This window comes from Rhodamnia argentea, chromosome 10, assembly GCF_020921035.1.
Source record: "Rhodamnia argentea isolate NSW1041297 chromosome 10, ASM2092103v1, whole genome shotgun sequence".
Classification (NCBI taxonomy): domain Eukaryota; kingdom Viridiplantae; phylum Streptophyta; class Magnoliopsida; order Myrtales; family Myrtaceae; genus Rhodamnia; species Rhodamnia argentea.
In genome coordinates, this window is record NC_063159.1 from 3,612,118 (window position 1) to 3,625,809 (window position 13,692).

A 13,692-nucleotide genomic window follows, 5' to 3' on the forward strand; every position below is an offset into this window, starting at 1 on the left:
TTTGCTTATACATTTAACAAAGTCCCCACTAACGCTAGAAGTTCCACGTCAGCAAGTCCAATTTTAGCTAGATCGTTCCCGAACTAATGGACATTGAAATCAAATCGTGGGTAATAATGAAAATGCTTGATGTGCTAAGACTAATTCGTATTAAAAATCTCAAATTGAAACTCACAGACATATTTATCCCCAAATTAATTTTTGCATCTCAGAAATTCATAAATTAGTACAAAAAAAAAAGAAGGGGTTATCCCAAACTAATTTTCACTTCGAAAATAATCCCAACTCAGTACACACACGACCCAAACACACCCCTCTGTTAAAATGCATACGTGCCGATGCACGCGGGACTCTTCACGTCGAATTTGTCGTTTTCAACATTGTATTTATCTTTCAATCGCGTGATACGTTTGTCAACGCGTACGCAAATTTACAAGATATTGAGCGGAACGACGGCAATGAATGAAAGATTTGGATCGGGGGCGGCAATTCGGGGTTGTTCTGCGACACGGAAGTTAAGTCTTTTGGTACGGGCAGTCGTTTTAGTTACCTAGCTTGGAATTTTAGTTAGTCTATGGACCCTGGAGAAAATGACATGGTCGATTCTTATCGAGGATTGAACGCGGACCCATCATGAATAGCGCTCTCTCTATTAGGGCAAAGAGAAAAACCTTAATTCGAGACACGGAGAGGGACTGGAAATGATGGGAAACTGCAGAAAAGAGGAAAAGCTTGGAAAACCAGGGGAAATTAGAGAAAGATGAGGGGCTTTAATATTTATTTTTATTTTATTTTATTTGCTTTTTAGTCCCTTTCGAGACATACACGCATGATGTTGGAGACACAAACGCGCACAATAATGTGTCCTCCCCACCCCAAAATAATAATAATAATAATAAAGTATTGTTGTCTGAACAACACCACCTTCGCCACCACCATCGCCATCACTTGTGACTTGCCTTCGTTGTCCAGAGCCAGAGAGCGAGAGAAGAGCGAGGAGGAGGGTGAATAGCCGTTGGGTGGGTCGCCATTGCTGCTCTCTCTTTTCTTCTCTTCTGGTAACTGAGACAACTCTCTCTCTCTCTCTCTCTCTCTGTGCAAAGCTCCTCTGGAGAGGCTCTGGTCAGTGGTTTCTCTTCGGAGCGAGCAATGGGCGCCGTCTGATCGTTTGACCTCCCCCGTCCGTGCTCTCCCCGCCGCTTCATCTCTCTCCCTCCTGCTCCCTCCCCCTTCTCCCTCTCTGTCTCTGACGATGGGAGCTCGCTGCTCCAAATTCTCTCTCTGCTGGTTCCACTCTCACCTCAAGCCCTCTGTTCTCGAATCCTCCGATCTCGGTACTCTCTCTCTCTCTCTCTCTCTGCTTGTGTGTGTGTGTGTGTGTGTGTGTGTGTATGAAAGGTATGTTTTTTCGTGGAGGGTGATCGAGTGGCATTCTCGTTATTGCTTTGTGGCAGAGAACGGGGACAGGAAGGAGAGCTCGTGGCCCAGCTTCACCGAGTACAGCTTCGACCAGATGAAGGCCGCCACGGGAAGCTTCTCGCCCGACAACATCGTCTCCGAGCACGGGCTGAAGGCTCCCAACATCGTCTACAAGGGCCAGCTCGACAACGGCCGTTGGGTCGCCATCAAGCGCTTCAACCGCCTCGCCTGGCCAGACAATCGCCAGTTTCTCGTGCGTCTCCCCCCGCTCCCTTCGAGTTCCTCTGTTGGTCTGAATGATCGGGCTGGACCGTGGGGCTCCCTTTTCGAGGTCTTATTGATTGCTTTGATTGGAATGTTTGGATGCAGGAGGAAGCGAGATCCGTCGGGAGCTTGCGGAGTGAGCGGCTGGCGAATCTGATCGGGTGTTGCTGCGAAGGAGATGAGAGGTTGCTGGTGGCGGAGTTTATGCCGAATGAGACGCTTGCCAAGCATTTGTTTCACTGTATGCTGCCCATTTTTAATTTCTGCTAATTTGATGCCTAAAATTCTCGAGCTTGGTAATGCGGTGATCATTACTTGCCATAATTCGGATCCAAAGGTAATGAAGGTCTTGGAAGACTGAAATGATGATGATCTATATGTGGAGTCTCAACAATATGTCATACTTCTAACATTTTAGGACAAGCTAGTGGATGGGTACCGCTAATTGCATGGAGCACGTATTTTAGGCTTAATGTATCCGTCGCCTTGTAATCTCTTGGTTTTGATTGCCTCAATTGTTTATGACAAGTTGGTGATTGCAAATTCTGTTTTCATTAATGAGAGATTGAATCTGGCTGCCACAAATTTGGTTTTTAAGATATTAGTGGTAGCTGCAGAGCTGTTATTTTTCATACTTTGCACATTGACACTTCAAAAATTGCCGTAGAACCGTGCCAAGCTGAAAAATCACACGCTAAACGAATTTAATACAGTATTTTGGCGTAGATGAAACACTTGCATTGTCCAAATTTCGAATTGTTAACCTATTTTGCTGTTTTTTCTGACTTGAATTTTTTCTGTTTTTGTGTTGATTACAGGGGAGAACCAGCCTATGAAGTGGGCAATGAGACTGAGAGTAGCGTTGTACTTGGCCCAAGCGCTGGATTACTGCAGCAGTAAAGGCCGGGCTTTGTATCACGATCTCAATGCTTACAGAGTCTTGTTTGATCAGGTACAGCCCTTCCCAAGTCTATTCGTCCTAGAACTGATGTTTGGTTCTCTTGTGAGGATTGCTAACTTCGATCTCCTCGGCAGGATGCGAATCCGCGTTTGTCTACTTTTGGCCTTATGAAGAACAGTAGAGATGGCAAGAGTTACAGTACCAATTTAGCCTTCACTCCTCCAGAATACTTGAGGACAGGTATGTACACTTCTCCTCTGAGTATATTTGATAACGAGTCTGCGATTGCTGCGAGAACGTGTGATTGTGGCTTGAGTTTGATGAGTTGTGCACATTAATGGAAATTAACAAATTTCATGCTGTTGAACCGTATGAAAAAAAATAAACTCCCAAACCCTCTCTTCTCGTACTGGTTTACAAGTTTCGAAGGTCTCCTTATGCCCCGTTGTTCGTGCTTGTGCAACCTTCTTACTCAAGATAATGTGGTCTCCTATGGGTTTTTGGCTTGAACAGTTGTCTAAATTGCAAAATTACACTGTATTTCTTTGAATTGTCCAAAAACACCCTAGACTGAAGTGGAAACAAAATTGTGCTACATGGATGCCTCTTAGTTGATGTGCTAAATGTGTCTTCCTCTATACTCTTGGTCTGCCAATAGTTTGGATTTAGCTGGCAGTATAGATTGGTATTGGCACTTCTCTCTGATTTCTGAATAAAAGCTTCAGCTTGTTGCCTTAACGGATATTAGAGAAATATGTTTGTTGTCCTTTTGCCTAAACTCAGTTTCTACGTTCATTGTTTGTACTTAGACAGGTTACAAGCACATAAACAATCTGAATAACAAAACATATCTTCAGTGCAGTTCTATTATTTGATTGTACTGCCGGCATTCTGAAGGATATGTCCAAGATTGGACAATGTCAGTTCTGTGTTTTGTAATTTTAATTTCGAATTACCGTTCATCTTTTTACATTTTGCAGGCAGAGTGACAGCTGAAAGTGTGGTTTACAGTTTTGGGACCATGTTGCTTGACCTTCTAAGTGGCAAACATATACCCCCGAGCCATGTAAGTTTAGCATTAGCTGGTTATGGTGCGTCTCAAGATGTATGAACTAATCTTCAAATATCTTTTGCTATCACATCGGATATGTCATTGTGTTGTGGTTGCTCTGTAGATGATATACTTGATCCTGCTGTTGATTTTTCAAGGGATAGTTGGGTTTGTTTTTGACTCTGGACTCTAGAGTCAGGGTTCAAATTATGATCACCTTTATCTCAGTATCAAAATTGTCAACATTTGAGACAAAGTAGATGAGCTATTACTAGACTTTGACCCTTACGATGTTGAATCCTTGATGTAACAAAGTGGAAAAAAGGCGTCCCGCACAGAGGGCCATGGCATTCTGTGAATCTGTTCACGTTATGTTCCCCCTCTCCTCCTCCTTGCAATCCACTAGGATTCTACTTAATCTTCCACATTGCTGCTTCTTTTTTGTTGTTATTTAGTATGATCTTCCCAGATACAGGCTTGCTGACGTATAGCCTAATTGCAGGCTCTTGATCTGATTCGTGGCAAAAATTTCCTGATGCTGATGGATTCTGCTTTAGAGGGTCACTTTTCCAATGATGATGGAACTGAGCTAGTTCGTTTAGCTTCCCGCTGTTTGCAATATGAAGCTCGTGAGAGGCCAAATGCAAAGTCCCTTGTCACGGCCCTTTTGTCACTGCAGAAGGAAACAGAGGTGTGGTTGATTGCCCACTGTATTTTACTTTTAAGCATAAGATTTTCAAAACTAAGAAGGTTCTTCTATATATTTATTGAAGCATATACATGTGACCAGCGTAGGAAAATAGTTTTTTCTTGTTCAAAAATTTCTGTTTGGTGCTTTGAGCACAAGCAGAAACCCTAAGTCCCTGCCCTGGGCCCCAGCTGCTGGTCTGAGCATCCTATGGCTCCACTACTAGTATATGATGTGTCCTATGATTCTTTTTCTGTTTAGACAAAATATGTCCTACGAAATTTTTTTGCCTCACTTAGAGACTTGACTTCAGTTTGTTGCATTAAGAGTTGATTACTCCCTGTCTAGGCACAACCTGTCTCTCATTCCAAGAGTTTTCGAGCAGGTTCAATCACATGTGCTTATGGGTATCCAACGGGAGGCACAGTCTCCTGCACAGCCATTGTCGTTGACACCGTTTGGTGAGGCTTGCTTGCGAATGGATCTCACCGCAATTCATGAGATACTGGAGAAGATCGGTTACAAGGATGATGAAGGAATTGCCAACGAGGTACATCCCTGTTTTTCTGGATCAATTTTTCACTAACTCCTGCATGAATTATGTACCTTGATGACACCTAACACGAATTTTTCCATAAGTCTATGTCTGTCTGGGAAGAATGGCATAGCTTCCTATTTTTGACCAAATCTAGAAAATCATGAGCTTGAGGCAACCACGGTGTGGTTCTCAGAAGAGCCATTGAATTCATGCAAGTGTTTTCTGTGGTCTCCAGAACTTAATTGGAGGATCCAACATTTGAGTGCTTGCCTCAGGTTTTTCAGAGGATTATCATGTTTCACCTATTTAGCGTCATCTGGTTGCTGTTTTACAAAAATCCCCAGTCCTGCTTATCAATTTCAGGTGGCTCAAACACATTTCCTGCAAAATGAACATAACCAACCGCACATTAGTAGGAATTATGTAATCATATCTCGTTGGAGTTTATTGACGTAGGTTTCAATTATGATAACTTTTTCCCCAAATTTTGATTATGAGAAGTTTCCCCAAATGTGATCTGTCAGTTTTAACTTTGTTGTTTATTTTTTACAATAACATAAAGGTAAATGCTCCACAAATTAGTGTTTCTCCTACTGCCTGTCCACAACTTCCAACTTTGAGATGACTAGTTCTGTCCTGCAGCTGTCTTTTCAAATGTGGACCAATCAAATGCAGGAGACCTTGAATTCGAAGAAGCATGGCGATTCTGCTTTTCGAGCAAAGGATTTCGGAACGGCTATTGATTGCTATACCCAAGTAAGTGTTCTGATACCAAACCTTGTTAACTATAATGTTGTTGGTAGACCCGTCAATGGAGATACACCGCTATGGGTAGGAATAAAATGAATCAGATATATGGCCATCCTTTTCTGGTGATTGGTTCCATAATAGACATAACAACTTGAAAGAGAAAGCAACTTTCAAGTTTAGACCTTTGTTTCTGCTTGGTGCGGAGAAATGAAAAGAAAAAGGAATGGGTGCCAAATGCAGAATAAGTATGTTACAAGACAGTTACTTCAAGCGATGTTCCATCTGCACTTTGTCTGGGAAGGCAGAGATAGTTCCTCGTTTGCCGGCGGAAATTGGTCCGACTTCTTTTTGTCTCTCTGTTTGTAGTTCATCGATTGCGGGACCATGGTTTCGCCCACCGTCTACGCTAGGCGGTGCTTATCATACTTGATGAGTGACATGGCCCAAGAAGCTCTCGGGGACGCAATGCAAGCCCTGGTGGTGTCTCCTGAGTGGCCCTCGGCTTTGTATCTTCAAGCGGCCTGCCTGTTCAGCCTCGGCATGGAGAACGAAGCACAGGAATCTCTCAAGGACGCCACAAGCTTAGAAATGAAAAGGACCAAACACTAATACATGTATAGATTTTTCTTCTTTTTTCGCATTTCCTACCTACTTTTCTTCCGCCGCCACCTTGTTCGAGCCCCTTTGCTTCCATGGTAATGCTTGTCTTCCTGTATTTATTTACTCTGATTCCGATCGGAGTGACCGACTATGAGATTCTTTCTTTTCCTTTGTCCCTTCTTCTCTTTGGAAAAATCTTGATTGCAATGGTCTTGCATTTTTTGCAATGTATGAAAGTTGTTCCTTCCTTTCATTTTGAAGATTTACTGTCGTCTTTTCTGACTCAAAATCTACTATGCCTGCATGACCGAATCTCGGCCAGTCCTCTTACCTATGAACTAATACTGCCCGATTCAGCTTCTGCTTGTCGTTCATGTCGAGCATCACGTTCGGAGATCATCTATTCTCGCCGAATCACTTGTTCTCGTGTTTCGTTTTGCTTCTCTTCATGGTTGACGCTCCTATTCAAAATGCGATTAGTTTTGAGACTAGTCAATTTATCTGAACTAGCCGATTCTAATGCAACGCGGCTAACAGCTTGGTGAAGGGATTTATCGGAACCGAATCAGATGATCACACAAAGAATCGAGAAAAAATTGAAAGACGCATGAGATTACCTAGGTTCATCCCAAGATTAGGGCTACGTCCCGCAAAGAGATTTTTACTATATTTTTCGGTTTACAGCCAATTTGCATATTACAATAATAAAACCGAGCAAAAAATATATGCCCAAAAACGGGCTAAAAAACCTAAATCTCTTAATTCCACTATACGGGCCAGCTTAAATAAAAGCTCAAACCCGTAGAGGTTTCGGGGGTGCTGCCCCCAAACCTCCGCCCGCTCACCGGCGAGCGGGGCGATCGTCCGCCGACCGGGCAACGGAACCCCCGTCGGGAGGCGCCGCCCCGAACCCCCGCCCGGCCGACCGGGCAGCGGGACACCCGTGTCGAGGGCGCTGCTCCCGAACCCCCGCATTCCGTGCGTAGGGGTCATATGTCGTTGAGTAACACTTCGATTTCCCTAAGCTCACGTAGGCATACCCGGTGTGAGAAACAAGGGTCCCCGAAGTATTCACCAACTCCAACACTTGGAAGCCTCTAAAAAAATACTTCCAAGACGATGATTTGAGGTCCTTTCCGTTGATTGTATTTTTTAAAAGTTCTAGGATTCGATAACACTTCTGTGATAAGTTTTAGGACGTGATTGTATCTTTTAAAAGTTTTAGGACTCTATTGCACGTTCATGATAAGTTTTAGGATTTGATTGCAAATTTTAAAAGTTTTAAAACTTAATTATACTTTTATGAACTTATCCAAGCAGGTAAAAAGATCACAGAGTGGTCTGGTCATTTTTGGAACAGAGTCATGCATCTCCTTTGCAGGAATCGTGGGAAGGTTGTAACTGCTCTGTCTTTAGAAGTGTTGGAGCGGTGCTTCCAGGGCAAAAGGATCTACCTAAACCTCTTTTCTATAACATATCCGTAAGTTGTTTGCACAGGCATCCGATGCGACTGATGTGCGTCTACTTGGCAGACTACTAAGAAATTATTTTCGGTAACCGATCCAAATAAGAATCGGTAATTCCACAGGATTATTGATAACTTACGTTCCTCAGATCAATGTCGGTAAATCATTCAAGTAGCCAATAATATTTCGACGGTGTCGACCATTTCGTTTAAAGATTGGTCATTTTAACCCCGTTGTAAGCTCCGCGATTGTTGGTATAACTAGACTCAAATACTTATTGACAAGGTGTTATTGCAGCAGTTAGTAATTTAGGAACAATCAAATAATTGTTGATAAGTGACGCAAATAAAACTTGCTAATTTGGTAAAATAATTGGTAACTTAAGCTCCGCAAATGAATATTGGTCGATTAAACTTGGTAATTTGGTAAAATAATCGGTAACTTAAGCTCCGCAAATGAATGTAAATATTGTTTCATCCCCCAAAATTTTTCCGATAAATTTCATGAAAAGCCTACAATGAACTAATAGAAGAATGAAAAAACGAAGGTTAAAATTGTAAATCATAGGAAAATTGAATCTGAACCTTTCAGATCGTCGCACTGATTCATTAAATTTCTAGAACTTGTCAAACTAAAATCTCAATTCTTTTTTCATTTTGGAAGATCAAATTTTTTAACATTTCGGGGAAAAAATTTAACGAAAGTCCATTCTGAATTTCAAATTATATCTGTTTCCGCATTTCCAATATATATTTAAATATTTTATATTATTCTCAAACACATGAATTCAACTCGAGCTAAATCATATTAAGAATATGTGTACAGAGTCTTAAAACTTATAAAAAAAGTACAATTACATCCTAATATTTGCAAAAAGTGCAATTAAATTCTAAAATTTGTTAAATTTATGCAATCAAATCCTTCCATAAATTCTACCAACTTGATTGACTAAAAAAAGATGACATGTCTTTTTTTTTTTTTTATATTACTACTAATATTTCTCTCTTCTATGTGGGTATGATTTGGCTAAAACATGAAACATAATGCCTAAACAACATCGTTTTAATTTAAATATGCTATTATATAAAAATTTACATAAAATAAGATAAATTTAAAAATAAAAGAAAGAAAAAAAGAAACATGGAGAATTGAAATTCAGGCAATTGAGGGCTTTTCACCACCCTACCAGCGACAGTGAGGGCTTTGAAGCCCCCGCTTGGCTTCTAACTTTTCTTTTGGTATAACTTTGCTTATCTTTTACTTTTGGGTTAATACCACGGAAACTTCAGACCGGTACACGAGTGATAAATTTATCTCATATTATTTTTTAATCACAAATAATCCCAATTCAGTACATTTATGATTAATTTATCCTAAACTATTTATTTGATCATCAAAAATCTCAAATTGGTATACCTGTAATAAATTTATCCAAAAATAATTTTTTTGACCACCAAAAATCTCAACTTGGTATATCTGTGACAAATTTAGCATCCATTAATTTTTATTAAATTGGGTTAATACCACGAAAAATTTCAAAGTGATACAACCGTAACAGAGGGTAAAAACTCCAAACATATATACCCGACAATTGCCACTTGTCATCAAACTCAATAATTTAACGGTAAAATTTAACGAAAAATTAACGGAGGAAAAATTTGTCACTGGTGTATCAGTTTGGGATAAATTTGTTATAAATGTACCAATTTGAGATTTTTTGTGGTAAAAAAATAATTTGAAGTAAATTTATCACATGTATACCAATTTGAAATTTTTCGTGACATTAAACCTTTACTTTTTTGATTTTCAATTTTTTTTATGTAATCTAAATAAATTTTATATAAAAATTAGATTTTGACCAAATCAGTTTTTTTTTTTTTTTGCCACATTATTACCATGTAAGAAATAAAAAATATTTAAAAGAATCATTTCATCATCTTTCATCAACTAAGTTGGACGGGATTAACAAAAAGCCTTCATTGTTCCCATTTGACAAGTTTTAAAATTTAATTGTACTTTTTGCAAATTTTAAAATTTAACTGCACCTTCTCGATAAATATTAAGACTTTCAGTGTATATATCCCATTATTTTAAGCTAACCAACCTATCCACACATTATTACTCTATTTCTTTGATTAAAAGAGGGAAGACATCATAGTAAACACAGCAGAAAATATTCGCAATAAATGGCTTAAAAAACAGGATTAGACTTTACAACACCGCTTCAATGATGAATATATACAGTTTTCCACACTTTCTTTCCCTTTTGACAAGGAAACTCCATTTTTTAGAGCCAAACCACATAAAAATGTCAAGGCAAGAAGGAAGAAAAATCAACAGCTCTATGCTCTTGAATCCTGAGAAAACATTTCCCATAACAAATGTTCCGTCTGATTGTCCATGGAGGAGCACACTCAAATGCACAAAATGACTCCATATGTAAATTGCTTTGATGGTAAATGGAAAAATTCCCTGACTTTCCCCTTTTTTTCCTCTTTCTGTGAGTAAAAATTTTACTCGAAAAAGCGACTGCTACATTCCTCGATTCTTTTACGTGTAGAGAAAATGCGGCGACCCCGACGTCTACGACGACGGCACGTTGAAGTGGAATAGCCACGATATGACAAAGGCGAATACCATGCAAGCAAGCAGCAGATTCAAGAAGCGGTGGCCCTGCCAGAAGTTCCGGGTCTCCGAAGGCAACAACGTTGGGGTGGTGGCCGGGACGGCCGAGGCGGCTGTAGGATTGTCAACCTCATTGGTCAACTGCTCAGCCGGCTCTACCTCATTCACGCCAGCAACATTCCGTGCAATGGAGTTGCAGATCTCGCAGGTTCTGGAAATCCAAGGACGATCAAAATGAATCCAATCAAAGAAGATCCGAAAATGGAGAGGGTATGTCATGCATAATCTTAGAAACTACATTAGTGGTGAAAGAGTATGCTAATGTCTATTGGACAGAGAGGAAGCTGGTTTTTCTATCACGAAGGCCATTGGTATGATACCATAACAATGGAGAGCTTAGCTATACGCCATGATTTTTGAAGCCAACCGTAATGAAAGATCCCATTAAGCTGAATTGGTTGGCATCAATGTATCTAATAAATAGCAAACCACTCTCAACTTGAAAATCCAAAATTTGAATTGAATTGCAGTGATTAAATTCTATCAGCCCATGGCTTAAATAGACTTCACAGCGAATTGGCAAAGCTCTTCAAAAGGTTGCAGATCTGATTATAGGATCTCACCAACCAGCAGGGACAGAAGTAAATGAAAGCTCAAGCACTTAAGGTTAAACTAGCAGCTTTAGAGTCCGGCGTCTCTACTTCCACAGCTTTTACATCTAAAGATTCTTTAGACCTGAATAATATTTGAATTTTAAGTATCAGTGAGGATTCATTCACCTTGGAAGAATCGAGCTTATCCTTAATAATATAACTCCTCTCATGGCTAATGAGCACTAGTCTTTTAATTAAAGCCACAGAACATGCTGAAGATTTAAGACTCAGGAGGAGCGACACACAAAAAAACCGAAAGATGCATCATCAACATAGATGAGAGGGACATGTTAACACGTCCCATATCTTTAAAAAAGAGAACAGAGAACCATATCATGATATGATCCCTGCAAAAAACTCGAAACTTAGAATATCCACACCATAAACATCATTTTCAAGGACCATGTGAATAACTGGAATCTACACAACCAACAAGCGACGTGATGTTGGGATCAAATCTGTTAAGAACAACAATCTTCAGCCATGGGGAAAATGACCAAATGACAAGGGATCCCTCCTCCACTTTTATAAAAGCAACAGAATCTGGAGAGAGCAACAGAGCCAAAAAGACTTAGGACTTCTAAATATGAAAAACAAGACAAAAGGACGATGAGGCGGTGCAGTTGGACACGCAAGCTGGTCGCTCCGCTGCTTTAGTTTTTCATCTTCTTCCTTTTTTTCCCCCCCTTTTATCCTTTTCATATTTATATCCCTCCTTTTTTAGCTTTTGGCTAAGAATTTGTAGCTTCTATAATCAGAGCAAGCCTACTTTCGATTGTCCCACTTACAAGGCCAGTGCTTCTTTTGACATATTGCCTGCTGGTATCATGGCAGAGGATCACATCCCGATTCCTAATACTTCCATATCATCAGATTCAACTGCTATATTTATCAAAATCTCTATATGATCCTCAAGGAAATGTTCTTAAAGCAATAGGAATCATTGGATCACCCATGAATGAATATATTTCAGCCATTCCTAAAAAATTTTCAAGAACTTATAAGGCAGGACACTCAAAATTGAAGTTACAGTAAAATAAGCGATCCCTCAACTGGAATATTGAAAAAGTCCACATTCAAAATGCATGAGGATAGATCAATTATCAAGAACTTCCAATTCCACAAATTCCTAACAATTATTACCCTGTGAGACTTGCTGGAAGAACAACTCCAGAAACAGAACAAACCGCAATCAGAAAACATTAAGCAGAATTTTGAAAAAAAAAAAAAATTGGATCTTTCTGTCACTTTTCTTTTGTGGGTACTTACTTGTTTCCCTTGATCTTGAACCAGGCCTCTGCACAATTCTTGTGGGCAGCACCCAAATCGCCCTTGCAAGAACAGCCCAATTGGATCGGAGCCCCGGATTCGTGGCGGCTGCTCTCCAGCCCTAAATGGCAAATCCTGCAATCCATCTCTCTCTCCACTCTCGCCAAGTGCACCCTCACCTCCCTCCCTCCTCCCTCGGCCACCACCGAGCAATCCGACGCCGACGATGGCCTCCCAGACCCGGCCTCAGCGTCGCAGTCCACGTCCAGCACGCAGGAAAAGGCGTACTCGTCGTAGGACCCTCCGGCGGTGGAGTAGAACTGGGAGTAGCACGAGCCACTGCCGTCGTCGGCGTCGGAGAAACAGACGCTCTCGTCGTCGTCGTCGTCGCTGCTTCCGACGTGGTGGCGGTGGGTTTCGCCGAGCTCCAAATCGACGCGGGACATTTCGACGGAGGCCATTAAGGCGGCATACCCAGAAGCTCAAAAGCGGATTCTTCGGCACAATGAAGCCTGGGAAGGCTCAAAGCTTGGAACTTTCTCGGAGATTCAAGGAGGAGAAGGCGAGCTTCCGAGGACCTGAGAGGCAGCGTCGACTGAAACAGCCGATTTAAAGAGGGGGAGTGGTTTTGGATTAGGTGGCATTCCTCTACTCCACTGTGAACTCCATAGAGCATTGGAAAAATAAAGATGAAAATCTCAGTGGGGTTGGGGATTGACAAGGAAGAAGAGAATAATGTCAGAGAGAGAGAGAGAGAGAGAGAGAGAACAAGAACAGGGACACGAAGAAGGAAAGAAAGAAAGATTGACAAGGGTTGCTTTTGCTTTTGGCAGAGACCGGGAAATAAGAAAACTCCTTCGTGGAATTTACACGGAAGATTTCAGTGACTCTTGATATTACATTGGGAAAACGACAAATACTTGCTGAATTTTGACCTAAAATGTAAGGTGATTCCGAAGATGTTTATTTTCATGTGCAGTTGTGTTCATAGAACTTTTAATTTATTTAATATAATTTTTGTATTTTTTAATACATATTAAATTTAATTTTCATACAGTTTAGAAAATTCTATTAGATCACACTAAATGAATTGAAAGTTAATGAATCACATTGAATATTAGGCTAAAAATTTAGGAACCACATTGAACAAGAGTTAGAAAAACGCACTACACAGAATAGAGAATCCAAGTCTTATCAGGTAGCCCAAGACTCCCTCCAGAGCCTGCGTACTTCCAAGGCGCCGCGCTAGCCCCTCCCTCCGTACTTGCTAGGTTTGAATCGTCACATTCTCCCCTCCTTCTAGCACAGTGCCCTTGCTGTGACCTCACAAATGAGAGATATTACTGTGTAATATTGTCCGCTTTAGGTCAAAAGCTTTAAAACTCGTTATACAGAGTAGAGAATCTTAAGCGTTATCAATTAGTTCGGGGCCCCTTCTAAATGATGTGAGACAGAAGACATGCGCTTA

General features: G+C 40.7%; 2 protein-coding genes across 3 annotated transcripts; one reads left to right on the plus strand and one right to left on the minus strand.

Annotated features, from left to right (window-relative positions):
- The first annotated feature begins 1,011 nt into the window (after positions 1 to 1,011).
- LOC115742010 (serine/threonine-protein kinase BSK6-like) lies at positions 1,012 to 6,471 on the plus strand. 2 transcript variants are annotated; one of them, XM_048271183.1, is made up of 10 exons: positions 1,012 to 1,334; positions 1,455 to 1,672; positions 1,789 to 1,924; positions 2,502 to 2,635; positions 2,719 to 2,824; positions 3,565 to 3,650; positions 4,138 to 4,326; positions 4,709 to 4,873; positions 5,537 to 5,617; positions 5,978 to 6,471. In XM_048271183.1, the coding sequence occupies exons 1-10, from the start codon at positions 1,253 to 1,255 to the stop codon at positions 6,218 to 6,220; spliced, it is 1,440 nt and encodes a 479-aa protein (XP_048127140.1). In that variant the 5' UTR covers positions 1,012 to 1,252; the 3' UTR covers positions 6,221 to 6,471. The 2 variants fall into 2 exon arrangements, with proteins under 2 accessions (XP_048127140.1, XP_030531932.1); XM_030676072.2 differs by having other exon boundaries at positions 1,014 to 1,334; positions 5,504 to 5,617.
- A 3,410-nt stretch (positions 6,472 to 9,881) lies between these two features.
- On the minus strand, positions 9,882 to 13,036 carry LOC115742033. The gene is made up of 2 exons (XM_030676109.2): positions 12,225 to 13,036; positions 9,882 to 10,513 (listed from the first exon to the last, which is right to left on the minus strand). The coding sequence occupies exons 1-2, from the start codon at positions 12,683 to 12,685 to the stop codon at positions 10,261 to 10,263; spliced, it is 714 nt and encodes a 237-aa protein (XP_030531969.1). The 5' UTR covers positions 12,686 to 13,036; the 3' UTR covers positions 9,882 to 10,260.
- Between the last annotated feature and the right edge of the window lie 656 nt (positions 13,037 to 13,692).